Source organism: Oncorhynchus gorbuscha, linkage group LG15 (assembly GCF_021184085.1).
Source record: "Oncorhynchus gorbuscha isolate QuinsamMale2020 ecotype Even-year linkage group LG15, OgorEven_v1.0, whole genome shotgun sequence".
Classification (NCBI taxonomy): Eukaryota; Metazoa; Chordata; class Actinopteri; order Salmoniformes; family Salmonidae; genus Oncorhynchus; species Oncorhynchus gorbuscha.
This window is the reverse complement of record NC_060187.1, coordinates 11,907,085-11,935,028: the sequence shown is the minus strand read 5'-3', so window position 1 is coordinate 11,935,028 and position 27,944 is coordinate 11,907,085. Positions and strand designations below refer to the sequence as shown.

General features: G+C 44.2%; 1 protein-coding gene across 2 annotated transcripts in view; it reads left to right on the top strand.

Annotated features, from left to right (window-relative positions):
* Nucleotides 1–21,948, top strand: part of swt1 (SWT1 RNA endoribonuclease homolog) — a 45,567-nt gene extending 23,619 nt beyond the window's left edge. For both annotated transcript variants that reach the window (XM_046301783.1, XM_046301784.1), the window contains exon 15: nt 19,881–21,948. In XM_046301783.1, the coding sequence (XP_046157739.1) occupies nt 19,881–19,986 (106 nt within the window). In that variant the 3' untranslated portion in view covers nt 19,987–21,948. The remainder of the gene's footprint in view (nt 1–19,880) is intronic.
* The last annotated feature ends 5,996 nt before the right edge of the window (nt 21,949–27,944 follow it).

Sequence of the window (27,944 nt, the reverse complement as noted above, 5' to 3'; positions counted from 1 at the left end):
TCTCCCTTACCTCACCTCGCTCATCAACTTATCCCTGACCGCTGGCTACGTCCCTTCGCTCTCTTGAAGACGGAGAGTTGCACCCCTTCTGAAAAAACCTACACTCGATCCCTCCGATGTCAACAACTACAGACCAGTATCCCTTCTTTCTTTTCTCTCCAAAACTCTTGAACGTGCCGTCATTGGTCAGCTCTCCCGCTATCTCTCTCAGAATGACCTTCTTGATCCAAATCAGTTAGGTTTCAAGACTAGTCATTCAACTGAGACTGCTCTTCTCTGTATCACGGAGGCGCTCCGCACCGCTAAAGCTAACTCTCTCTCCTCTGCTCTCATCCTTCTAGACCTATCGGCTGCCTTCGATACTGTGAACCATCAGATCCTCCTCTCCACCCTCTCCGAGTTGGGCATCTCCGGCGCGGCCCACGCTTGGATTGCGTCCTACCTGACAGGTCGCTCCTACCAGGTGGCGTGGCGAGAATCTGTCTCCTCACCACGCGCTCTCACCACTGGTGTCCCCCAGGGCTCTGTTCTAGGCCCTCTCCTATTCTCGCTATACACCAAGTCACTTGGCTCTGTCATAACCTCACATGGTCTCTCCTATCATTGCTATGCAGACGACACACAATTAATCTTCTCCTTTCCCCTTCTGATGACCAGGTGGCGAATCGCATCTCTGCATGTCTGGCAGACATATCAGTGTGGATGACGGATCACCACCTCAAGCTGAACTTCGGCAAGACGGAGCTGCTCTTCCTCCCGGGGAAGGACTGCCCGTTCCATGATCTCGCCATCATGGTTGACAACTCCATTGTGTCCTCCTCCCAGAGCGCTAAGAACCTTGGCGTGATCCTGGACAACAAACTGTCGTTCTCAACTAACATCAAGGCGGTGGCCCGTTCCTGTAGGTTCATGCTCTACAACATCCGCAGAGTACGACCCTGCCTCACACAGGAAGCGGCGCAGGTCCTAATCCAGGCACTTGTCATCTCCCGTCTGGATTACTGCAACTCGCTGTTGGCTGGGCTCCCTGCCTGTGCCATTAAACCCCTACAACTCATCCAGAACGCCGCAGCCCGTCTAGTGTTCAACCTTCCCAAGTTCTCTCACGTCACCCCGCTCCTCCGCTCTCTCCACTGGCTTCCAGTTGAAGCTCGCATCCGCTACAAGACCATGGTGCTTGCCTACGGAGCTGTGAGGGGAACGGCACCTCAGTACCTCCAGGCTCTGATCAGGCCCTACACCCAAATAAGGGCACTGCGTTCATCCACCTCTGGCCTGCTCGCCTCCCTACCACTGAGGAAGTACAGTTCCCGCTCAGCTCAGTCAAAACTGTTCGCTGCTCTGGTTCCCCAATGGTGGAACAAACTCCCTCACGACGCCAGGACAGCGGAGTCAATCACCACCTTCCGGAGACACCTGAAACCCCACCTCTTTAAGGAATACCTAGGATAGGATAAAGTAATCCTTCTCACCCCCTCCCCCCTTAAAATATTTAGATGCACTATTGTAAAGTGGTTGTTCCACTGGATGTCATAAGGTGAATGCACCAATTTGTAAGTCGCTCTGGATAAGAGCGTCTGCTAAATGACTTAAATGTAATGTAAATGTAATGTAAATCATCCGTTCACAGACACAGCGTTTGGAACCAAACATTTCTTCATGCGCAGTATCTAACAAGTGGACTCATCAGACCAAACCACAGATTTCCTCTTGTCTAATGTCCATTGCTTGTGTTTCTTGGCCCAAGCAAGTCTCTTCTTCTTATTGGTTTCCTTTTAATAGTGGTTTCTTTGCAGCAATTAGGCCTTAAGGCCTGAGTCACGCAGTCTCTTCTGAGTCTCTTCTGAGATGTATCAATTACTTGAACTCTGAAGTATTTATTTGGGGTGAAATTTCTGAGGCTAGTAACTCTAATGAACTTATTCTCTGCAACGGAGGTCACTCTGGGTCTTCCTTTCCTGTGGCGGTCCTCATGAGAGCCAGTTTCATCAAAGCGCTTGAGGGTTTTTGGAACTGCACCTGTAGACATTTTCAAAGTTCTTTATAAAGTAATGAAGGCCTGTCATTTCTCTTTGTTTATTTGAGCTATTTTTGCCATAATATGGACTTGGTATTTTACTAAATAGGGCTATCTTCTGTATACCACCCCTACCTTGTCACAACACAACTGATTGGCTCAAATGCATTCAGAAGGAAAGACAAATGAACTTTTAACAAGACACACCTTCAAATCAAATTGTATTTGTCACACACACATGTTTAGCAGATGTTATTGTGGGTGTAGTAAAATGTGTGTGCTTCTAGTGACATTTTTAGATATTACAACAAATACCTAATTCACACTAAGTAAAGGATTGGAGTTAAGAATATATTTAAAAAATAAAATAAAATGGACGGGCAATGTCCGAGCAGCATAGACTGGGCTACAGTAGATAGTATAGGACACAGCATATATACAATGTCCGAGCAGCATAGACTGAGCTACAGTAGATAGTATAGGACACAGCATATATACAATGTCCGAGCAGCATAGACTGAGCTACAGTAGATAGTATAGGACACAGCATATATACAATGTCCGAGCAGCATAGACTGAGCTACAGTAGATGGTATAGGACACAGCATATATACAATGTCCGAGCAGCATAGACTGGGCTACAGTAGATACTATAGGACACAGCATATATACAATGTCCGAGCAGCATAGACTGAGCTACAGTAGATAGTATAGGACACAGCATATATACAATGTCCGAGCAGCATAGACTGAGCTACAGTAGATAGTATAGGACACAGCATATATACAATGTCCGAGCAGCATAGACTGAGCTACAGTAGATAGTATAGGACACAGCATATATACAATGTCCGAGCAGCATAGACTGAGCTACAGTAGATGGTATAGGACACAGCATATATACAATGTCCGAGCAGCATAGACTGGGCTACAGTAGATAGTATAGGACACAGCATATATACAATGTCCGAGCAGCATAGACTGAGCTACAGTAGATAGTATAGGACACAGCATATATACAATGTCCGAGCAGCATAGACTGGGCTACAGTAGATAGTATAGGACACAGCATATATACAATGTCCGAGCAGCATAGACTGAGCTACAGTAGATAGTATAGGACACAGCATATATACAATGTCCGAGCAGCATAGACTGAGCTACAGTAGATGGTATAGGACACAGCATATATACAATGTCCGAGTAGCATAGACTGAGCTACAGTAGATGGTATAGGACACAGCATATATACAATGTCCGAGCAGCATAGACTGAGCTACAGTAGATAGTATAGGACACAGCATATATACAATGTCCGAGCAGCATAGACTGAGCTACAGTAGATAGTATAGGACACAGCATATATACAATGTCCGAGCAGCATAGACTGAGCTACAGTAGATGGTATAGGACACAGCATATATACAATGTCCGAGCAGCATAGACTGAGCTACAGTAGATAGTATAGGACACAGCATATATACAATGTCCGAGCAGCATAGACTGAGCTACAGTAGATAGTATAGGACACAGCATATATACAATGTCCGAGCAGCATAGACTGAGCTACAGTAGATGGTATAGGACACAGCATATATACAATGTCCGAGCAGCATAGACTGGGCTACAGTAGATGGTATAGGACACAGCATATATACAATGTCCGAGCAGCATAGACTGAGCTACAGTAGATAGTATAGGACACAGCATATATACAATGTCCGAGCAGCATAGACTGAGCTACAGTAGATAGTATAGGACACAGCATATATACAATGTCCGAGCAGCATAGACTGAGCTACAGTAGATAGTATAGGACACAGCATATATACAATGTCCGAGCAGCATAGACTGAGCTACAGTAGATGGTATAGGACACAGCATATATACAATGTCCGAGCAGCATAGACTGGGCTACAGTAGATAGTATAGGACACAGCATATATACAATGTCCGAGCAGCATAGACTGAGCTACAGTAGATAGTATAGGACACAGCATATATACAATGTCCGAGCAGCATAGACTGGGCTACAGTAGATAGTATAGGACACAGCATATATACAATGTCCGAGCAGCATAGACTGAGCTACAGTAGATAGTATAGGACACAGCATATATACAATGTCCGAGCAGCATAGACTGAGCTACAGTAGATGGTATAGGACACAGCATATATACAATGTCCGAGTAGCATAGACTGAGCTACAGTAGATGGTATAGGACACAGCATATATACAATGTCCGAGCAGCATAGACTGAGCTACAGTAGATAGTATAGGACACAGCATATATACAATGTCCGAGCAGCATAGACTGAGCTACAGTAGATGGTATAGGACACAGCATATATACAATGTCCGAGCAGCATAGACTGAGCTACAGTAGATGGTATAGGACACAGCATATATACAATGTCCGAGCAGCATAGACTGAGCTACAGTAGATAGTATAGGACACAGCATATATACATATGAGATGAGTAATGCAAGATATGTAAACATTATTAAAGTGACTAGTGTTCCTTTTATGAAAGTGGCCAATGATTTAAAGTCTGTGTATGGCCTTGAGATTGAAAAACAGCTTCTGTCTCTCGGTCCCAGCTTGTACTGACCTCGCCTTCTGGATGATAGCGGGGTGACAGGCAGTGGCTTGGGTGGTTGTTGTCCTTGATGATCTTTTTGGCCTTCCTGTGACATTGGGTGCTGTAGGAGGGCAGGCAGTTTGCCCCCGCTGATGCTTTGTGCAGACAGCACCACCCTCTAGGGAGCCCTGAAAAGCATTCCAGGTGACTACCTCATGAAGCTGGTTGAGAGAATGCCAAGTGTGTGCAACGCACAATTGGCCTAGCGTCGTCCGGGTTAGGGAGGGTTTGGCCGGTAGGGATATCCTTATCTCATCGCGCACCAGCGACTCCTGTGGTGGGCCGGGCGCAGTGCGTGCTAACCAAGGTAGCCAGGTGCACGGCGTTTCCTCTGACACATTGGTGTGGCTGGCTTCCGGGTTGGAGGCGCGCTGTGTTAAGAAGCAGTGCGGCTTGGTTGGGTTGTGTTTCGGGGGACGCATGGCTTTCGACCTTTCGTCTCTCATACGGGAGTTGTAGCGATGAGACAAGATAGTAATTACTAACAATTGTATACCATGAAAAGGGGGTAAAAGTAACAGATAATTAAAGAGATAATTAAACAGCAGCAGTCAAATAACAAGCGAGGCTATATACAAGGGGTACCGGTACAGAGTCAAGGTTAGTCGAGGTAATTGAGGTAATACAGTTGAGGTCAGAAGCTTACATACACCTTAGCCAAATACATTTAAACTCAGTTTTTCCACAATTCCTGACATTTATTCTTTGTAGAAATTCCCTGTCTTAGGTCAGTTAGGATCGCCACTTTATTTTAATAATTTGAAATGTCAGAATAATAGTAGAGTGATTTATTTCAGCTTTTATTTATTTCATCACATTCCCAGTGGGTCAGAAGTTTACATACACTCATTTAGTATTTGGTAGCATTGCTTTTAAATAGTTTAACTTGGGTCAAACGTTTCACGTAGCCTTCCACAAGCTTCCCACAATAAGTTGGGTGAATTTTGGCCCATTCCTCCTGACAGAGCTGGAGTATCTGAGTCAGGTTTGTAGGCCTTTGTTTGCACACGCTTTTTCAGTTCTGCCCACACATTTTCTATAGGATTGAGCTCAGGGCTTTGTGATGGCCACTCCAATATCTTGACTTTGTTGTCCTTAAGCTACTTTGCCACAAATTTGGAAGTATGCTTGGGGTCATTGTCCATTTGGAAGACCCATTTGCGACCAAGCTTTATCTTCCTGACTGATGTCTTGAGATGTTGCTTCAATATCACCACATAATGTTCCTTCCTCATGCCATCTATTTTGTGAAGTGCACCAGTTCCTCCTGCAGCGAAGCACCCCCACAACATGATGCTGCCACCCCCGTGCTTAACAGTTCGGGTGGTGTTCTTCGGCTTGCAATCCTCCCCCTTTTTCCTCCAAACATAATGATGGTCATTATGGCCAAACGGTTCTATTTTTGTTTCATCAGACCAGAGGACATTTCTCCAAAAAGTACGTACTTCCTCATGTGCAGTTGCAAATCTTAATCTATCTTTTTTATGGTGGTTTTGGAGAAGTGGCTTCTTCCTTGCTGAGTGGCCTTTCAGGTTATGTCAATATAGGACTCGTTTTTACTGTGGATATAGATACTTTTGTACCTGTTTCCTCCAGAATCTTCACAAGGTCCTTTGCTGTTGTTCTGGGATTGATTTGCACTTTTCACACCAAAGTACGTTCATCTCTAGGAGACAGAACGTGTCTCCTTCCTGAGCGGTATGACAGCTGTGTGGTCCCATTGCATACTATTGTTTGTACAGATGAACGTGGTACCTTCAAGTGTTTGGAAATTGCTCCTAAGGTTGAACCAGACTTGTGGAGGTCTACAATGTTTTTTCTGAGGTCTTGGCTGATTTTCTTTTGATTTTGTTATGATGTCAAGCAAAGAGGCATCGAGTTTGAAGGTAGGCCTTGAAATACATCCACAGGTACATCTCCAATTGACTCAAATTGTGTCAATTAGCCTATCATAAGCTTCTAAAGCCATGACATAATTTTCTGGTCTTTTCCAAGCTGTTTAAAGGCACGTATGTCTGTAAACAATTTTTGGCAAAATTACTTGTCATGCACACAATAATGTCCTAACCCACTTGCATTTTTTTACATTTTTAAAAATGGATCTGTTATTTTACCAGGTAAGTTCTCATTTACAGCAACGACCTGGGGTAGAGTTACAGGGGAGAAGAGGGGGATGAATGAGCCAATTGTAAACTGGGGATTATTAGGTGACCGTGATGGTTTGAGGGCCAGATTAGGAATTTAGCCAGGACACCAGGGTTATCACCCCTACTCTTACCATAAGTGCCACGGGATCTTTAATGACCTCAGAGTCAGGGCACCCGTTTAACGTCCCATCCGAAAGACAGCACCCTACAAGGGGCAGTGTCCCCAATCTCTGCCCTGGGGCATTGGGATCTTTTTTTTAGACCAGAGGAAAGAGTGCCTCCTCCTGGCCCTCCAACACCACATCCAGCAGCGTCTATTCTCCCATCCAGGGACTGACCAGGACCAACCCTGCTTAGCTTCAGAAGCAAGCCAGCAGTGGTATGCAGGGTGGTATAGTTTGTTAACAAGAAATTTGTGGAGTGGTTGAAAAATTAGTTTTAATGACTCCAACCTAAGTGTATGTTAACTTCCGAATTCAACTCTATGTACATGTAGGTAGAGTTAAAGTGACTAATGACTATGCATAGATTATAAACAGTGAGTAGCAGCAGCGTACAAGAGAGGTCTGGGTAGCCCTTTTGATTAGCTGTTCAGGAGTCCAAAAAAATCACTCTTTATTTTAAAAGCTGCAAAGGGAGGGTTGAAAATAAAGAGAAGGGACAGAAAAGTAATGATTGGAAAGATCTGTTGAAGTGGTAAAAGAGGATGATAGCAGTGTTATGTGTGATGATTGTGAGGAGCTATACAATTTCGACAGTCACAAGATGGGACTTTGAATACATTTACATCATTACATTTAAGTCATTTAGCAGACGCTCTTATCCAGAGCGACTTACAAATTGGATAGGCCTATGGCATGTCAAGGGAACTGTAGCCTACTGTTTAGAAGGGTTAAATGGAAACTGAAATCTGGACACTGATGGCAGGCCTTAATAATAAATCCTGCAGAATTAAGAATTTCTTGCAGTAAAATGATTCACCAAATGTAGGCAACATTTGGACTTGAGAACAGGAGTGGAGAAATATGATTTATGTATTTCTGTATTTTGAGAGAATGCAATGTTCAGTTAGATACCATCTGTAGAGGTGCTGTCTTTGTCATAAAAGTTGATAGTAATTTCAACCACATAAAATATGCATTGAAGACGAACTGAAATCTTAACAAAAACATGTTGGGTCATTTTCACAGTTTTCTTTTTCCTAACAACCGGTCGAACTGATGTCAATTGGACATCTTTGGTGTTGAGTTATTGTGTTTTCTCCCCAGTCCCGAAACATCTTTGGTGTTGAGTTATTGTGTTTTCTCCCCAGTCCCGAAACATCTTTGGTGTTGAGTTATTGTGTTTTCTCCCCAGTCCCGAAACATCTTTGGTGTTGAGTTATTGTGTTTTCTCCCCAGTCCCGAAACATCTTTGGTGTTGAGTTATTGTGTTTTCTCCCCAGTCCCGAAACATCTTTGGTGTTGAGTTATTGTGTTTTCTCCCCAGTCCCGAAACATCTTTGGTGTTGAGTTATTGTGTTTTCTCCCCAGTCCCGAAACATCTTTGGTCTGTGGAAGATGACAGAGAACTTTACTGATGTCAACTAGATTAAAGCATTCTATTACTATTCTGTCGAGCAAGGGTTCATTCAATCTTCTATTGCAGCATCTTATGACATCTAATTCTAGACAAGTGGACTAAGAAATAGCCTACCAAAATGTTGGCAATTATAAGCAGAAACGTAAATCAAGCAACAAAAAAAATATATATATTTGCTGGTTAGGGTTGGGTGCGGGCCTCAGATTTTCATTTTTATCACATATAATCATGCGGATGGGTTATTATCAATTTCAGGTGGGTGAACAAACAGCTGATCCGCGCACCACTATTACTTGAATCTAACAGCCAACCTATCAGCTTGCTGCTGGGGAAAAAACGTGTTTGACTAAATACAATGCTAACAACAGTCTTTCATCATGCTTATAGAGGAGGGCACTCAACATGTACTGCATTGTCATAAATTACAGATAATTGGTTGAAAGAAATTGATAACATTGTGGGAGCTGTACTGTCAGTGCAGCCTTTGATATTGTTGACCATAACCTATTGTTGAAAAAACGTATGTGTTATGGTTTTTTAACCTCTGCCGTATCGTGGATTCAGAGCCATCTATTTAATAGAACACAGGGTTTTCTTTTAATGGAAGCTTCTCTGTTAAACATGTAAAGTGTGGTGTACAGCAGGGCAGCTCTCTTGGTCCTCTACTCTTCTCTATTTTTACCAATGACCTTTCCACTGGCATTAGACAAAGCCTGTGTGTCCATGTATGCTGATGATTCAAGCCTTTATGCATCAGCAACCACAGCTAGTGAAGTCACTGCAACCCTAAACAAACAAAGAGTTGCAGTTAGTTTTAGAATGGGTGGTCAGTAATAAGCTGGTCCTAAACATTTCTAAAACTACGAGTATTGTATTTGGTACAAATCATTCCCTAAATTCTAGACCTCAGCTGAATATGGTAATAAATAGTGTGGCTGTTGAACACGTTGATGAGACTAAATTACTTGGTGTTACCTTAGATTGTAAACTCTCATGGTCAAAACATATAGATTCAATGGTTGTAAAGATAAGGAGAGGTCTGTCTGTGATAAATAAATGCTCTGCTTTTTTGACACAACACTCCACAATGCAAGTCCTACAGGCTCTAGTTTTATCTTATCTTGATTATTGTCTGGTCATATGGTCAAGTGCTGCAAAGAAGGGACTAGTTAAGCTGCAGCTTGCACCGAACAGAGCGACACATTTTGCTCTTCATTGTAGTCAGAGGGCTAATATCAATACTAGATTGACTAAATCCCTTTTAATTTTATTTTTGATGTGTTGGAAACTCAATTGTTTACATAGTCAACTTACACACCGTACTGACACACACACTTACCCGTCCAGACATGCCACCAGGGGTCTTTTCACAGTCCCCAGGTCCAGAATAAATTCAAGGAAATGTACAGTATTATACAGAGCCATGATTGCATGGAACTCCCTTCCATCTCATATATAGCAAGTGAAAAGCAAACCTGGTTTTAAAAACCAAAATAAAGCACCTCTCCCCCATGTGACCTACTTTTTGTGTGAATTCGCTGACATGTAACTGATAGATACACACAATACCTGATAATGTTGTTAAATGTAAGGTATTTTGTTTGTAATGTATTTTTTGTTATGTCAGACCCCAATAAGACTAGCTGTCGCCATTGGTGTCTGCTAATGGGGACTGTGCACTTGAACAGTCAAATACGTTATCAAACGTTTTTGTGTCATACTCGATAACTTTAAATGCATTATCCACGTGTGGTTGTATTATGTAAATAAATCTGTAAGGTTATTGCTTAATCAATAGGAAATATTACTTTGTATTGGATTTGCAGATTCTTGGTCTTTTTTTAGAGGCATCACCATATTGGTTAGAATAGAGAAGGTGATTTGCATGCAAATCTGGTCATGCATATACACTATATATACATAAATATGTGGATTTGGCTATTTCAGCCACACCCATTGCTGACAGGTGTGTAAAATCCAGCACACAGCCATGCAATCTCCACAGACAAACATTGGCAGTGGAATGGCCTTAGTGAAGAGCTCAGTTACTTTCAACGTGGCATCGTTATAGGATTCGACCTTTCCAACAACTCAGTTTGTCCAAATTTCTTGTGTGACCACACAAGCTCACAGAACGGGACCGCCGAGTGCTGAAGTGTGTTGCGTGTAAAAAATTGTCTCTCCTCGGTTGCAACACTCACTACCGAGTTGTAATTGCCTCTGGAAGCAACGTCAGCTCAATAACTGTTTGTCAGGAGCTTCATGACATGGGTTTTCATGGCTGAGCAGCCGCACACAAGCCTAAGATCACCATGTGCAATGCCAAGCGTCGGTTGGAGTGGTATAAAGCTCACCGCCATTGGACTCTGGAGCAGTGAAAACAATTTATCTGGAGTGATGAATCACACTTCACCATCTGGCAGTTCGATGGACGAATCTGCCTTTGGTGGATGCCAGGACAACGCTACCTGCCGCAATTCATAGTGCCGACTGTAAAGTTTGGTGGAGGAGGTATGGGACTGTTTTTCATGGTCCGGGCTAGGTCCCTAAGTTCCAGCGAAGGGAAATCCTAGAGATACAGCATACTAGATGATTCTGTGCTTCCAACTTTATGGCAACAGTTTAGGGAAGGCCCTTTCCTATTTCAGCATGACAATGCCCCCGTGCAAAAAGCAAGGTCCATACAGAAATGCTTTGTCGAGATCGGTGTGGAAGAACTTGACTGGCCTGCACAGCGGCCTGACCTCAACAACATTGAACACTTTGGGATGAATTGGATCGCCGACTTCGAGGCATGCCTAATCGCCCAACATCAGTGCCCGACTCACTAATGTTCTTGTGGCTGAATGGAAGCATGTCGCCACAGCAATGTTCCAACAGTGGAACGTCTTCCCAGAAGTGTGGAGGCTGTTATAGCGGCAAAGGGGGGACCAACTCCATGTTAATGCCCATGATTTTGGTTTGACGAGCAGGTACTTTTGGCCATGTAGTGTATTTTCTGTTTTAGAGAGTGTTAGCAAGTTTGTGTTAGCAAGTTTCTATTTGGTTTACACACATTACGTATAGTGCCTTCAGAAACTATTCATACCCCTTTATTTATTCCACATTATGTTGTTACAACCTGAATTCAAAATGGATTAAATAAAACATTTGTTCATTAATCTACACACAATACCCCATAATGACACAGTGAAAACATGTTTTTAGACATTTTAGCAAATCAATTGAAAATGCAATGCAGGGTCTCCAAGAGCTTTCCATGCCTGGGTTGTTAATTCGTCCTTTAAAAAAATATATATTCTTCAAGCTCTGTCATGAGTTGTTGATCATTGCCAGACAGCCATGTTCAGGTCTTGCCATAGATCTTCAGATAGATTTAAGTCAAAAGTGAATTAATCTCCCAGTGTCTTGTGAAAAGCAGACTGAACCAAGTTTTCTTCTAGGATTTGGCCTGTGCTTCGCTCCGTTCCTTTTTTATCCTGAGAAACTCCCCAGTCCTTAACGATTACAAGCATACACATAACATGATGCAGCCACCACTATGCTTGAAAATATGGAGAGTGGTACTCAGTAATATATTTGGGGCAAGTCAAATACAACACTTTTTTATTCGGGACAAAAAGTTAATTGCTTTGCCACATTTTTTGCAGTATTACTTTAGTGCCTGGATGCATTTTTCTTCTTCTGTATAGTCATCTTTTCACTCTGTCATTTAGGTTAGTATTGTGGAGTATCTACAATGTTGTTGATCCATCTTCAGTTTTCTCCTATCACAGCCATTAAACTCGAACTGTTTTAAAGTCACCATTCGCCTCATCGTGAAATCCCTGAGCGGTTTCCTTCCTCTTCGGCAACTGAGTTAGGAACAGCGCCTGTATCTTTGTCTTGACTGGGTGTACTGATACACCATCCTAAGTGTAATTAATAGCTTCACCATGCTCCAAGGGATATTCAATGTCTGCTTTATTTGGACTTTTACCCATCTACCAATAGTTGCCCTTATTTGCGAGGCATTGAAAAACCTCCCTGGTCTGTGTGGTTGAATCTGGGTTTGAAATGAACTGCTCGACTACGGGACCTTACAATTATGTGTATGTGTGGGGTACAGAGATGAGGTTGTCATTTAAAAAAATAATGTTTAACACTATTATTACACACAGAGTCCATGCAACTTATTATGTGACTTGTTAAGCAAATTTTTACTCCTGAACTTATTTAGGCTTGCCATAACAAAGGGGTTGAATACTTATTGACTCATTTTTAATACATTTGGAAACATTTTGTAAAAAAAACAAAAAAAACAAAAAACAAATCCACTTTGACATTATGGGGTATTATTGTGTGTAGTAGGCCAGTGACAAAGAAATGTAATTCAATTTTAAAATCAGCCTGTAACAACCAAATGTGGAAAAAGTCAAAGGGTGTGACTACTTTCTGTATGAAAAAACAGCTCTCCGGGAAGTCGGTCATCAACCTCCCTGACATATCAGCCTGTCGGTCACCTTTCCATACACACAGTCTGTCTTGTTATACATATGCTACACACAAACTCACACTCTGTCCAATGTCCACTCCACACGCATTCATTTGGTCTTCAGAGCCTTGTCTACACACACGTCAGTCATGGGGAAAGGTGTGTGTGTGGTTGTCATGGCCCAGTAGGGCTGTCATCGTGCTGTAGGGTCAGTGGCTTTACTCACACAGAGGGGAGCGCCGTCTGGCAGGGGATTAGGTGACGTCACACGCCGGACTAGACCTTCAATCACTGCCCTTCATCTCACCCTGTACACTGTCCACACACAGTTAGCATTTATTGTGTGCGTTTGCCTCTGTGTTTGTGTGTGTGTGTGTGCCTCTGTGTGTTTTCCGGCATAGAGTTTAACCTGTCTCTCTGTTCTCTTACATAAATAATTCCCTCAGACACAACCTTAAACACTGCCGTCTTATCACAGTCAGTCACCGGCCACCGCTGGCTACATGGAGGTTATGTCATCAACACACACGTTAGAGATCAACAGCTCAGTCAGTCACACAGACAGAAACACCGGAGGGTGTGATGCGGTGTGTTGCCCAGCCAGACAGCCTCCAGCTGAGGGTGAGCTGTCAGAATTCAGAGGGGAAAATAACCACTTCCGAGTCAAGAGTTCTACCATCCTTTGTGAGGCAATTCAGTTCCATTCCGTTTGTTTTATAAGTGACCTTTTTAGAGGGCATTTGTGTACATTGTAAATGAGTATGGTGCAGTTTCTTATTAACATATGAACCAGTAGTACTTGTACTCAATTCCAAAGCAAAGGTTATTTTCCCACCTGCTGAATGGAAAAATAACTCCTTTCTGAACTCCTTCTCCTGTGTTTGAAAGGTTATGACACGGTTTCCATAATAACCAGTAGGGGTTGTGAACAGAGCACTCAAAGAAGAGGAAATTATTCCTGAATCACCACTAAATCATTATTATACTGCCTCATTACATTGACACAAATGATGCTATTATTCATAATAGATTTCTGCCGTGTTCCTGTTCTGCTGATGATTACAGTTGGAGTCGGACCATTTGTTTGATTAAAACTAAAAACATGGGGGCTTGGCTGATTCATTTCCACAGAAGACTTAAATATACCTCTGAAACATTACAGGATTCACGCAAAGTTCCTGAGGTGGTTAAAGTACTTGAATTTGTCACTCTGAAATGGAAGTACTGGAATTAAAATGAGAGGAGCACAGATAATGATCAAATATATTTATGACAAATATTAGAAAAATGTGTCAATTGTGACATGCCTTTCATGCCTAAAAATCCAGCTGAGTTGGTCTTTCTCACGATAAAAATAGACGTTGTTTAACACTTTTTACTGTGTATTCTTCAAACATCTCTCCGTACCTCCATATATCCCTGAGAGACACAGAGACAGAGATGGAGAGGTGTTTCAGACGAACTGAAGCGTGAATCCACATCTGATGTGACAGGCAGCCCAGTGCCACGTGGGAGAAGCTTAGAAAGGAGGGCAGAGCCATCGGTCCGTACTGAAACCTGCCATCTCTCTACGGTTACATAAACACCACAGCACAGAGGAGGGGGCAGATTCCTCTCTTTCTTTCCCTGTTATGTAACGTCCCGATGGGAACAAAGAGAGAGGAGGAAACGAACCAGCAACAAGCGTCCTCAGTGTCTCTAATGGGAGACGACATAGAGGGCCACTTTGTGTGCATGTGCACATGGATTCCATTGGTCCTGCAGTTAGAGACATGCTGTGTACACGTCAGACTAATACTCTCATTTGAAGAGAACAACATCACAATAAGACACTGGGCTGGTCAAATGCTGACAAAAAAAAAGTGTGAAATGAGGTAACCCCATGGAGAACAGCCATGTGTTTTTGGTTCACATTGTGGTGTTCTAAATGTTCTCAGTGTGTGTGTGCGCACGCTCGCTCAGCCATCTAAAGAGGGCATAGTCTCCTGTTGTGTTCTACCGTGCCTTGGGGCAGGAGTCACTGGACTACTCCATTGTGTTCTAACGTGCCTTGGGGCAGGAGTCACTGGACTACTCCATTGTGTTCTACCGTGCCTTGGGGCAGGAGTCACTGGACTACTCCATTGTGTTCTAACGTGCCTTGGGGCAGGAGTCACTGGACTACTCCATTGTGTTCTACCGTGCCTTGGGGCAGGAGTCACTGGACTACTCCATTGTATTTTTAAGGTGCCTTGGGGCAGGAGTCACTGGACTACTCCATTCTGTTCTACCGTGCCTTGGGGCAGGAGTCACTGGACTACTCCATTCTGTTCTACCGTGCCTTGGGGCAGGAGTCACTGGACTATTCCATTGTGTTCTACCGTGCCTTGGGGCAGGAGTCACTGGACTACTCCATTGTGTTCTACCATGCCTTGGGGCAGGAGTCACTGGACTACTCCATTATGTTCTACCATGCCTTGGGGCAGGAGTCACTGGACTACTCCATTGTGTTCTACCATGCTTTGGGGCAGGAGTCACTGGACTACTCCATTGTGTTCTACCATGCCTTGGGGCATGAGTCACTGGACTACTCCATTGTGTTCTACCGTGCCTTGGAGCAGGAGTCACTGGACTACTCCATTGTGTTCTACCATGCCTTGGGGCAGGAGTCACTGGACTACTCCATTGTGTTCTACCATGCCTTGGGGCAGGAGTCACTGGACTACTCCATTGTGTTCTACCATGCTTTGGGGCAGGAGTCACTGGACTACTCCATTGTGTTCTACCATGCCTTGGGGCATGAGTCACTGGACTACTCCATTGTGTTCTACCGTGCCTTGGGGCAGGAGTCACTGGACTACTCCATTGTGTTCTACCGTGCCTTGGGGCAGGAGTCACTGGACTACTCCATTGTGTTCTACCGTGCCTTGGGGCAGGAGTCACTGGACTACTCCATTGTGTTCTACCGTGCCTTGGGGCAGGAGTCACTGGACTACTCCATTGTGTTCTACCGTGCCTTGGGGCAGGAGTCACTGGACTACTCCATTGTGTTCTACCGTGCCTTGGGGCAGGTAGTCACTGGACTACTCCATTAATTTCACAGGAAGGGACACATTCTGGATAGTGGCATTGCTCTCTTTCTCCCTCTCACTCTGTCTCTCTCTCTCCTATTCTCTCTCTCTCCTATTCTCTCTCTCTTTCCTCTCTCTCTTTCTCCCTCCCTCCCTCTCACTCTCTCTCTTTCCTCTCTCTCTCTCTTTCTCTCTCTCTCTCTCTCTCTCTCTCTCTCTCTCTCTCTCTCTCTCTCTCTCTCTCTCTCTCTCTCTCTCTCTCTCTCTCTCTCTCTCTCTCTCTCTCTCTCTCTCTCTCTCTCTCTCTCTCTCTCTCTCTCTCTCTCTCTCTCTCTCTCTCTCTCTCTCTCTCTCTCTCTCTCTCTCTCTCTCTCTCTCTCTCTCTCTCTCTCTCTCTCTCTCTCTCTCTCTCTCTCTCTCTCTCTCTCTCTCTCTCTCTCTCTCTCTCTCTCTCTCTCTCTCTCTCTCTCTCTCTCTCTCTCTCTCTCTCTCTCTCTCTCTCTCTCTCTCTCTCTCTCTCTCTCTCTCTTTCCTCTCTCTCTTTCTCCCTCTCACTCTATCTCTCTATCTCCTCTATTCTCTCTCTCTGGCTACTCTATTCCCTCTGTGTCCTTCAATTCAATTCAAAGGGCTGTATTGGCATGGGAAAATGTTTACATTGCCAAAGCAAGTGAAGTAGATAATAAACAAAAGTGAAATAAACAACAACAAAATTAACAGTACACATTACACTCACAAAAGTGCCAAAGGAATAAAGACATTTCAAATGTCATTTGGCTATACACAGGGTTGTAACGATGTGCAAATAGTTAAAGTACAAAAGGGTAAATAAATAAACATAAATATGGGTTGTATTTACAATGGTGTTTGTTCTTCACTCGTTTCCCTTTTCTTGTGGCAACTGGTCACAAATCTTGCTGCTGTGATGGCACACTGTGGTATTTCACCCACTAGACATGGGAGTTTATCAAAAATGGATTTGTTTTCAAATTCTTTGTGGGTCTCTAATAGGTCTCTAATATGGTCATACATTGGGCAGGAGGTTAGGAAGTACAGCTCAGTTTCCACCTCACTTTTTGGGCAGTGTGCACATAGCCTGTCTTCTCTTGAGAGCCAGGTCTGCCTACGGCGGCCTTTCCCAATAGCAAGGCTGTGCTCACTGAGTCTGTACATAGTCAAAGCTTTCCTTTAAGTTTGGGTCAGTCACAGTGGTCAGGTATTCTGCCACTGTGTGCTCTCTGTTTAGGGTCAGTCACAGTGGTCAGGTATTCTGCCACTGTGTGCTCTCTGTTTAGGGTCAGTCACAGTGGTCAGGTATTCTGCCACTGTGTGCTCTCTGTTTAGGGTCAGTCACAGTGGTCAGGTATTCTGCCACTGTGTGCTCTCTGTTTAGGGTCAGTCACAGTGGTCAGGTATTCTGCCACTGTGTGCTCTCTGTTTAGGGTCAGTCACAGTGGTCAGGTATTCTGCCACTGTGTGCTCTCTGTTTAGGGTCAGTCACAGTGGTCAGGTATTCTGCCACTGTGTAATCTCTGTTTAGGGTCAGTCACAGTGGTCAGGTATTCTGCCACTGTGTAATCTCTGTTTAGGGTCAGTCACAGTGGTCAGGTATTCTGCCACTGTGTACTCTCTGTTTAGGGTCAGTCACAGTGGACAGGTATTCTGCCACTGTGTAATCTCTGTTTAGGGTCAGTCACAGTGGTCAGGTATTCTGCCACTGTGTACTCTCTGTTTAGGGTCAGTCACGGTGGTCAGGTATTCTGCCACTGTGTAATCTCTGTTTAGGGTCAGTCACAGTGGTCAGGTATTCTGCCACTGTGTACTCTCTGTTTAGGGTCAGTCACGGTGGTCAGGTATTCTGCCACTGTGTACTCTCTGTTTAGGGTCAGTCACAGTGGTCTGGTATTCTGCCACTGTGTACTCTCTGTTTAGGGCCAAATAGCATTCTAGTTGGCTCATTTTTTTTGTTAATTCTTTCCAATGTGTCAAGTAATTATCTTTTTGTTTTCTCATGATTTGGTTGGGTCTAATTGTGCTGCTGTCCTGGGGCTCTGTGGGGTCTGTTTGTGAACAAAGCCCCAGGACCAGCTTGCTTATGGGACAATTCTCCAGGTTAATCTCTCTGTAGGTGATGGCTTTGTTATGGAAGGTTTGTGAATCGCTTCCTTTTAGGTGGTTGTAGAATTCAACAGCTTTTTTCTGGATTTTGATAATTAGCAGGTATCGGCCTAATTCAGCTCTGCGTGCATTTGTTGGTGTTTTACGTTGTACACTGAGGATATTTTTGCAGAATTCTGCATGCAGAGTCTCAATTTGGTGTTTGTCCCATTTCGTGAATTCTTGGTAGGTGAGCGGACCCCAGACCTCACAACCATAATGGGTTCTATAACTGATTCAACTATTTTTAGCCAGATCCTAAGTGGTATGTTGAATTGTCTTTCCTTTGATGGTGTAGAAGGCCCTTCTTGCCTTGTCTGTCAGATCATTCTCAGCCGAGGTATGTATAGTTGTTGTGTGCTCCAGGGCAACGGTGTCTAGATGGAATTTGTATTTGTGGTCCGGGCAACTGGACCTTTTTCGGAACACCATTATTTGTGTCTTACTGAGATTCACTTAAGGGGCCCAGGTCTGACAGAATCTGTGCAGAATCTCTATGTGCTGCTGTAGGCCCTCCTCGGTGGGTGCTGCTGTAGGCCCTCCTTGGTGGGTGCTGCTGTAGGCCCTCCTTGGTGGGTGCTGCTCTAGGCCCTCCTTGGTTGGGGACAGAAGCACCAGATCATCAGCAAACAGTAGACATTTAACTTCAGATTCTAGTAGGTTGAGGCCGGGTGCTGCAGACTTCCAGTGTCGTCGCCAATTAGTTGATATGTATGTTGAAGAGGGTGGGGCTCAAGCTGCATCCCTGTATCACCCCACGGCCCTGTGGAAAGAAATGTGTGTGTTTTTTTGCCAATTTTAACCGCACATTTGTTGTTTGTGTACATGGATTTTATAATGTTGAAAGTTTTTCCTCGAAAACCACTTTCAATCTATTTGTATAGCAGACCCTCATGCCAAATTGAGTCAAAAGCTTTTTAGAAATCAACAAAGCAGGAGAAGACTTTTGGCTTTGTTTTCTAGTCTCTCTCTCTCCTCTATTCTCTTCTATTCTCTCTCTCTTCTAATTCCCTCTCTCTCTCTTCTATTCCCCCTCTCTCTCTTCTATTCACTCTCTCTTTCTCTCCTATTCCATCTCTCTCTCTCTTCTATTCCCTCTCTCTCTCCTATTCCATCTCCCTCTCTTCTATTCCCTCTCTCTCCTATTCCATCTCTCTCTTTATTATTCCCTCTCTCTCTTCTATTCTCTCTCTCTCTCTCACACTTTTCTATTCTATTCCCTCTCACTATTCTATTCCCTCTCTCTCTCTCACTTTTCTATTCTATTCCCTCTCTCTCTCTCTCTTTTCTATTCTCTCTCTCTTCTCTCCCTTGGTCTTTCTTTCCCTTTCTTTCTTTTTCTCTTTCTATGTCTGACCTGTGTGTGTTTTGTATCAGGCCTGTGTTTGTGTGTTCTAGTTCTGACCTGTGTGTGTTTTGGATCAGGCCTGTGTTTGTGTGTTCTAGTTCTGACCTGTGTGTGTTTTGGATCAGGCCTGTGTTTGTGTGTTCTAGTTCTGACCTGTGTGTGTTTTGGATCAGGCCTGTGTTTGTGTGTTCTAGTTCTGACCTGTGTGTGTTTTGGATCAGGCCTGTGTTTGTGTGTTCTAGTTATGACCTGTGTGTGTTTTGGATCAGGCCTGTGTTTGTGTGTTCTAGTTCTGACCTGTGTGTGTTTTGGATCAGGCCTGTGTTTGTGTGTTCTAGTTCTGACCTGTGTGTGTTTTGGATCAGGCCTGTGTTTGTGTGTTCTAGTTTTGACCTGTGTGTGTTTTGCATCAGGCCTGTGTTTGTGTGTTCTAGTTCTAACGTGTGTGTGTGTGTGTTCACAGGGAGAAGCTGTGTGTGGGGGGGACCCAGTTGGCAGAGCTGAACATCAGTCTAGAGCGCTGCGCTGAGGCCACGTCCCGGCAGGTCACACCAAGCACCTGGCCCTGATTGGACCACAACCAGGAAGTTTGGACTAAAACATCCTACCAGAGGCCTCAAATTGCATCATATCACAACTCAGCAACTTTACTTGAAGCCACTGTTTTCATATGGAGCTGACCTATTTCATTCAGCACCTTTTCTGACTTAATTTAGTTTCTTGTGTGTGGATGTTGGTGTAGAACAGTGGTCAGTGGATAAAGCCTTGTGTTCCTATTTTCTTTATTTATGGGCTGCTTCCCAAATGCCCAATAGGGCTCTGGTCTAAAGTAGTGCACTATATAGGGAAAAGGGCTCTGGTCTAAAGTAGTGTACTATATAGGGAAAAGGGCTCTGGTCTAAAGTAGTGTACTATATAGGGAATAGGGTGCCATTTTACATTTACATTTAAGTCATTTAGCAGACGCTCTTATCCAGAGCGACTTGCTGTTTCTGATGCTTCCTACAGTAGCCATTTTGGGCCTCCATCTCTTCACCATCTCTACACAACAGTGTGTTAGTGGGGATATGGATCTTCCAAATATGTTGTTATCCTCACACAGACCAGGTTTCCATCCAACCATTTAATGCGGATGAATGACCTGATTTCTGAAAAAGTCATTACCGGTCTGATGGAAACATCATCCCGACAGAGAATTTGTTCGTTCGACATGGTGGGATGTTTTTGTGTCTGTAAAATTAATTATAAGAGAAATTTGGGTAGAAATGCCTTTATGCGCAAATATTGATATAACAACCATCATATGGAAGTAAGCTTGGAGTCACGCGATAATATGATGTGTGATGCTCCCACTAGGACTCAGGAAACCATGCAGTTTATTAGGCTACAGAATAAACAAGTTATGATGAACTTCACAGGGTTGTGAAAGTGCCCGTGATGAGCTTGATGCTTCTTTCCAATACTCTGGTGACATGATGATCAATGTGGCTCCATAATAATCTCATCATGCAAGTAGCCTTCCAGCAGCACTGTGTCTGAGAGCAGTTGGCTAGAGAGCACGTGTCAAGACCAGAGTGGGCACATTTGCTATAGAACGCAACAGTTTTTGTGACAAAACCATCAGTAGAGTTGAAAATGTGATGGAACCCTATTGAACTTGTATTTTTCATTCGCTACATGGGACTTTAACCACAAACCTTATTCTTATGTGCGCAATGTCATCACCCACAGACTGATGGAAACGTCTCGGCTGGGAAAATGCCTATATTATTTTATGCAGATTGATGAATATTCACATGAAAATCTGTCACAAATTGGATGGAAACCTCGCTACTGGATTGGAATGTTTACACATACAGAATGGCAGTTTTTCTGATGTGTTTAAACTCTCAGTCATCATGCTACTCTCACTGTTACTATGACCTATGACCTTAAATTGTAGTGTGGGTTTCCACTTTCAGCTTGCTGTGCTGTTTTTAACGAGGACCTACACGATAAACCCACATTCTATACAAAAAGACATGACTGCTCACATCCATGATTGAGCCAACAACATCTCCATATTCCTCAGCATTCAGTATTTTTTTCATTTTCTTTATTTACCTTTGTTTAACTAGGCAAGTCAGTTAAGATCAAGTTCTTGGGCCTCCCCAGTGGCGCAGGGGTCTAAAGCACCACATCACAGCGCTAGCTGTGCCACTAGAGATTCTGGGTTCGAGTCCAGGCTCTGTCGCAGCCGACCGGGAGACACATGGGGCGACCATGACATCATCTTAATATTCCTTTTGCACCATAAGTGGTACGCCAGGTGATGTAATGAATGGTGATTTGGCTGTCAATGCTCTCCCAGGCTGTGACTTACACAGGGAGTCAGACGGTTCAACGTGACATGAACTATGCTGTCTGTTATGGCATCATGGCTTTGCCGTAGGCTTATGATATGACCGTCTCAGGCCTGTTGATATTTATCTTGGATGTGTTCATTTGTAAAGATGTAAATAGTTAAATTAAAGCACCTATTTTTGTTTGAACAACAATGTACAATTTATTCTAACTCTTGTTATATGATGCATTAATGTTTTTGAATTGAATCTGACTTGAGTTGCGTTATTGTCACATTACACACAACTATAAAGCACAGTGTGGAACAGTGTGCTGCAGCTGACCCAGATTACACTCTGCAGTGTGGAACAGTGTGCTGCAGCTGACCCAGCTGAGGGGAGTATGAGTCCAATGGCTGAGATTACACTCTGCAGTGTGGAACAGTGTGCTGCAGCTGACCCAGCTGAGGGGAGTATGAGTCCAATGGCTGAGATTACACTCTGCAGTGTGGAACAGTGTGCTGCAGCTGACCCAGCTGAGGGGAGTATGAGTCCAATGGCTGAGATTACACTCTGCAGTGTGGAACAGTGTGCTGCAGCTGACCCAGCTGAGGGGAGTATGAGTCCAATGGCTGAGATTACACTCTGCAGTGTGGAACAGTGTGCTGCAGCTGACCCAGCTGAGGGGAGGATGAGTCCAATGGCTGAGATTACACTCTGCAGTGTGGAACAGTGTGCTGCAGCTGACCCAGCTGAGGGGAGTATGAGTCCAATGGCTGAGATTACACTCTGCAGTGTGGAACAGTGTGCTGCAGCTGACCCAGCTGAGGGGAGTATGAGTCCAATGGCTGAGATTACACTCTGCAGTGTGGAACAGTGTGCTGCAGCTGACCCAGCTGAGGGGAGTATGAGTCCAATGGCTGAGATTACACTCTGCAGTGTGGAACAGTGTGCTGCAGCTGACCCAGCTGAGGGGAGTATGAGTCCAATGGCTGAGATTACACTCTGCAGTGTGAAGCAGAGCGCCTACATGTCATACAGTGGGGTGTTTGTTCGGAGGGGGTCAAAGTGAAACTGCAGTGTGAAGCAGAGCGCCTACATGTCATACAGTGGGGTGTTTGTTCGGAGGGGGTCAAAGTGAAACTGCAGTGTGAAGCAGAGCGCCTACATGTCATACAGTGGGGTGTTTGTTCGGAGGGGGTCAAAGTGAAACTGCAGTGTGAAGCAGAGCGCCTACATGTCATACAGTGGGGTGTTTGTTCGGAGGGGGTCAAAGTGAAACTGCAGTGTGAAGCAGAGCGCCTACATGTCATGCAGTGGGGTGTTTGTTCGGAGGGGGTCAAAGTGAAACTGCAGTGTGAAGCAGAGCGCCTACATGTCATGCAGTGGGGTGTTTGTTCGGAGGGGGTCAAAGTGAAACTGCAGTGTGAAGCAGAGCGCCTACATGTCATGCAGTGGGGTGTTTGTTCGGAGGGGGTCAAAGTGAAACTGCAGTGTGAAGCAGAGCGCCTACATGTCATGCAGTGGGGTGTTTGTTCGGAGGGGGTCAAAGTGAAACTGCAGTGTGAAGCAGAGCGCCTACATGTCATACAGTGGGGTGTTTGTTCGGAGGGGGTCAAAGTGAAACTGCAGTGTGAAGCAGAGCGCCTACATGTCATACAGTGGGGTGTTTGTTCGGAGGGGGTCAAAGTGAAACTGCAGTGTGAAGCAGAGCGCCTACATGTCATACAGTGGGGTGTTTGTTCGGAGGGGTCAAAGTGAAACTGCAGTGTGAAGCAGAGCGCCTACATGTCATACAGTGGGGTGTTTGTTCGGAGGGGGTCAAAGTGAAACTGCAGTGTGAAGCAGAGCGCCTACATGTCATACAGTGGGGTGTTTGTTCGGAGGGGGTCAAAGTGAAACTGCAGTGCGAAGCAGAGCGCCTACATGTCATACAGTGGGGTGTTTGTTCGGAGGGGGTCAAAGTGAAACTGCAGTGCGAAGCAGAGCGCCTACATGTCATACAGTGGGGTGTTTGTTCGGAGGGGGTCAAAGTGAAACTGCAGTGCGAAACAGAGCGCCTACATGTCATACAGTGGGGTGTTTGTTCGGAGGGGGTCAAAGTGAAACTGGAGTGTGAAGCAGAGCGCCTACATGTCATACAGTGGGGTGTTTGTTCGGAGGGGGTCAAAGTGAAACTGCAGTGTGAAGCAGAGCGCCTACATGTCATACAGTGGGGTGTTTGTTCGGAGGGGGTCAAAGTGAAACTGCAGTGTGAAGCAGAGCGCCTACATGTCATGCAGTGGGGTGTTTGTTCGGAGGGGGTCAAAGTGAAACTGCAGTGTGAAGCAGAGCGCCTACATGTCATACAGTGGGGTGTTTGTTCGGAGGGGGTCAAAGTGAAACTGCAGTGCTGCACTGAACTTCTTGGGAGATTCTCAACCGATAAGTGGTTGAAGAGCGTGTCAATTTGTTATTCGGAAAACGGAGTAAGCTCCCCTCGGCAGCTAGCGCGGAAGTGTTTAAAAAATTCGCCACACCCCCTTTTCAATCAGCTGTCGTTTTTCTTCGAGGAGAAAAGCATGTAACCATGTAAAACCACTCTGGGCCTCCCGGGTGCCGCGGTGGTCTAAGGCCCCTACGGGCTCTAGCGACTACTGTGGCTGACACGGTTGCCAGGTGTACGGTGTTTCCTGGTGTTTCCTCCGTCACACTGGTGTGGCTGGCTACCGGGTTAAGCGGGCATTGTGTCAAGAAGCAATGCGGCTTGGTTGGGTCGTGTTTCGGAGGACTCTTGGCTCTCGCCCTTCGCCTCTCCCGAGTCCGTACGGGAGTTGCAGCAATGAGACAAGACTGTAACTACCAATTGGAAATTGGGGAGGAAAATCGGCACTCTACGTATCCATATAGGCCTATCTATAAAACGTATCGCTACGTTAGTTTTTATAATTTCACACATTTATTTGGGGATTCCACCCCCTGTAAATGGGATTAATTTTACGTTCCTCAATAACTTTTTACCTTTTACAAAAGCAGGTGAGGAGAGGACGCGAGATTCTCCCCGTGCCTCAGAAACCACAGATACTTTTTACACCTGCATTGTTTGCTGTTTGGGGTTTTAGGCTGGGTTTCTGTACAGCACTTTGAGATATCAGCTGATGTACGAAGGGCTATATAAATAAATTTGATTTGATTTGATACTTGACATCCTGTAGATTAGATGATAGGTCCAACGTTGAGGATTGGTCTAATCTCACAGTTAGTGAACCTTATTTAATGCTGTATTATTACAAACCTCCCTTTGATATGATAAATCATGTGTGACCCTAACCCTAGCTAAGGTCTCGATTCATTCCGATCTGCTCGCTATAGCGTGCTTGACATTTAAAGGTAATTTCCAATTGAGCCTACATATGCAGTGTTTACCGTGAATGCAGCCTCCGCAAATTTACTTTAAAAGTGCATAGCCGAACAGGGCCGAACAAATTGAATCCTGGTTTAAAGCCCATATAATCCCTATGGGTGTCTCTCCTATGTCTCTCCTCTGCCTCTGACAGTATGTCTGACAGTATCTGATTCACTGTGAAAAGGGTTTCACTCTACTCAATTACAATGGTATTATTTGTCGCAAATTATGTTTTTTTTTTTTCGCCTTCACAAAGATGCACACCCATGAGGATGAATACTTCCTTTCTCCATCTCATAACTCTCAGGAAAGGAAGGGCACCACACCTTGGGATCAGTTCAATACAGCCTTCTCTGTTCACAGGTAAAGGAAAACTACAGGTTTATCATCATGCAGTGTTTTCTAGTTAAAAAGTAGTGTCTGCTGTAGCCTAGGCATCCAGCCATTTTCCTGGTGAAGGGTACAAAAAAATAATATAGACAGACACAAATAAGTACCGGTACCCTCACACTGCTGAATGCCTTCTATTCTCTGGTTCCCCCAATAAAGATGTGATGGGGGGAATAGTCAAATTAATCGTCACTCAGATAGGACCATAGAATTAGAATTCTATTCCTATGGGTAGGTCATTGTTTGACATGGCCTGGCCAAAGGCCATGACCTCTCAGTTCAGCAGGAAGTGCTGCCCTCGACCCAACCCTTCTGGCTCACTCAGTGGCCTACTTCCCCCAGCCAGGTTGTGACGTGATTGGCCTACTTCCCCAGCCAGGTTGTGACGTGATTGTCCTACTTCTCCAGCCAGGTTGTGACGTGATTGGCTTACTTCCCCCAGCTAGGTTGTGACGTGATTGACAGGTTTATTGCCTGACTGTTCAGATTACAAGAGGCCATTTTGTGAATTGACTACAGAGGGGGGAGGAGGGATTAGTGAATGAACAGAACGTGCAGTGGAGAAGGAAAGAATTAGTGGTCTTTAACGGACAGGTGTTAGGTACCCAATGGAAGAATCGCAATTGCATACGACTCGCCTCCTCTCCTCGCCTCCTCAAAACCCATTGGATGAGAAAGCCAGAGGTCCCTCCCCTCTGACCTTCTCCTCCAATGGGTTTTGAGAAGGAGGTGAGGCGAGAGGACGAGAGGAGTATGCAATTGAGATTCTCCCAATGTCTAAGGACAGGGTCATTCAAGGAGCACAAGTGCAACTCAGGTGCAGCTTGGTTCACCCACCAACACTTTAGAGATCATGTGACCAGATTGACCGGGTCTCCCTATGCTTCTCTCCCTCCTTCTGCAGGTACACTAAATTTAGTCTAATCTCTCCCAAATTAGACTGTAATGGGAAGTGAAAAAGCCCTCTTAGTGAGGTAGGTAGGTAGATATTCATGTCCCAGTGGAAACTAAGTGGTAGAGAAGCTTAGACTCCTGCAGAGAGACCATGCTGCTAGTCACCTGCCAGAAGTTCTTGCTCGTGCAGAGAGAAGAGATGGTGGGAGAAAGAGGAGGGGCGAGAGAGCGAGAGAAATGCTAGATTTGGTAATAGTATACTGTTAAAAATGATTTGTTTCAATTTATTATTTCTAGTCATAGTTACATGGGCTTATTCAAGCTCTATCAACTTTAAAATTCAAGCCTTTCTAACTTACATCAAATGTACATTGACTAATAAAAGGTAGTTAAGTCAACTTCACCATTTGTCAGTATAACATACTATTATTCATAGTTTAATCAATTTCAACTTTAGTTATATCAACTTTAAATGTAGAGTTATACTAACACAGAATGTATTATATTTTCAATGAATCTAACTTACTTTCAGGTTAAGTAGAGTGTCTTCAGAAAGTATTCATAACCCACATTTGTTGTGATACGGCCTGAATTCAAAATGGATTCAATCGATGTTTTTCTCTCACCCATCTACACACAATAACCCATAATGATAGTGAAATGTGTTTTTAGAACTTGAACAATCCTGTGTTCTTAGGGACCTTCAATGCTGCAGAATTGTTTTGGTACCCTTCCCAAGATCTGTGCCTCGACACAATCCTGTCTTGGAGCTCTACAGACAATTCCTTCGACCTCATCATGGCTTGGTTTTTGCTCTGACATGCACTGTCAACTGTGGAACTTTATATAGACAGGTGTGTGCCTTTCCAAATCATGTCCAATCAATTGAATTTACCACAGGTGGACTCCAAGGTGTAGAAAGAAACATCTCAAGGATGATCAATAGAAACAGGATGCACCGGAGCTCAATTGCAAGTCTCATAGCAAAGGGTCTGAATACTTAAGTAAATAATGTATTTCTGTTTTTAATACATTAATCTAAATTCTAAAAAACAGTTTTAGCTTTGTCATTATGGGGTATTGTGTGTAGATTTCTGAAGAAAAAAAAAATATTTAATCCATTTTAGAATAAGGCTGCAACGAAAGGTGGAAAAAGTCAAGGGGTCTGAATACTTTTCAAAGGGACTGTAAATGAGATATTTCTGTATTTCAATTACTATAAATTTACAAATAAATCTAAAAACATGTTTTCACTTTGTTATAATAGGGTATTGCGTGTAGATGGGTGAGAACATTATGTCATCCATTTGAATTCAGGCTGTAACACAGCTCAGTTGATAGAGCATGGCGCTTGTAACGCCAGGGTAGTGGGTTCGATCCCCGGGACCACCCATACGTAGAATGTATGCACACATGACTGTAAGTCGCTTTGGATAAAAGCGTCTGCTAAATGGCATTTTTTAAAATATTTTTTATAATGTGGAATATGTCAAGGGGTGTGAGTACTTTCTGAAAGCAACACAACTTGTTGCTTCCA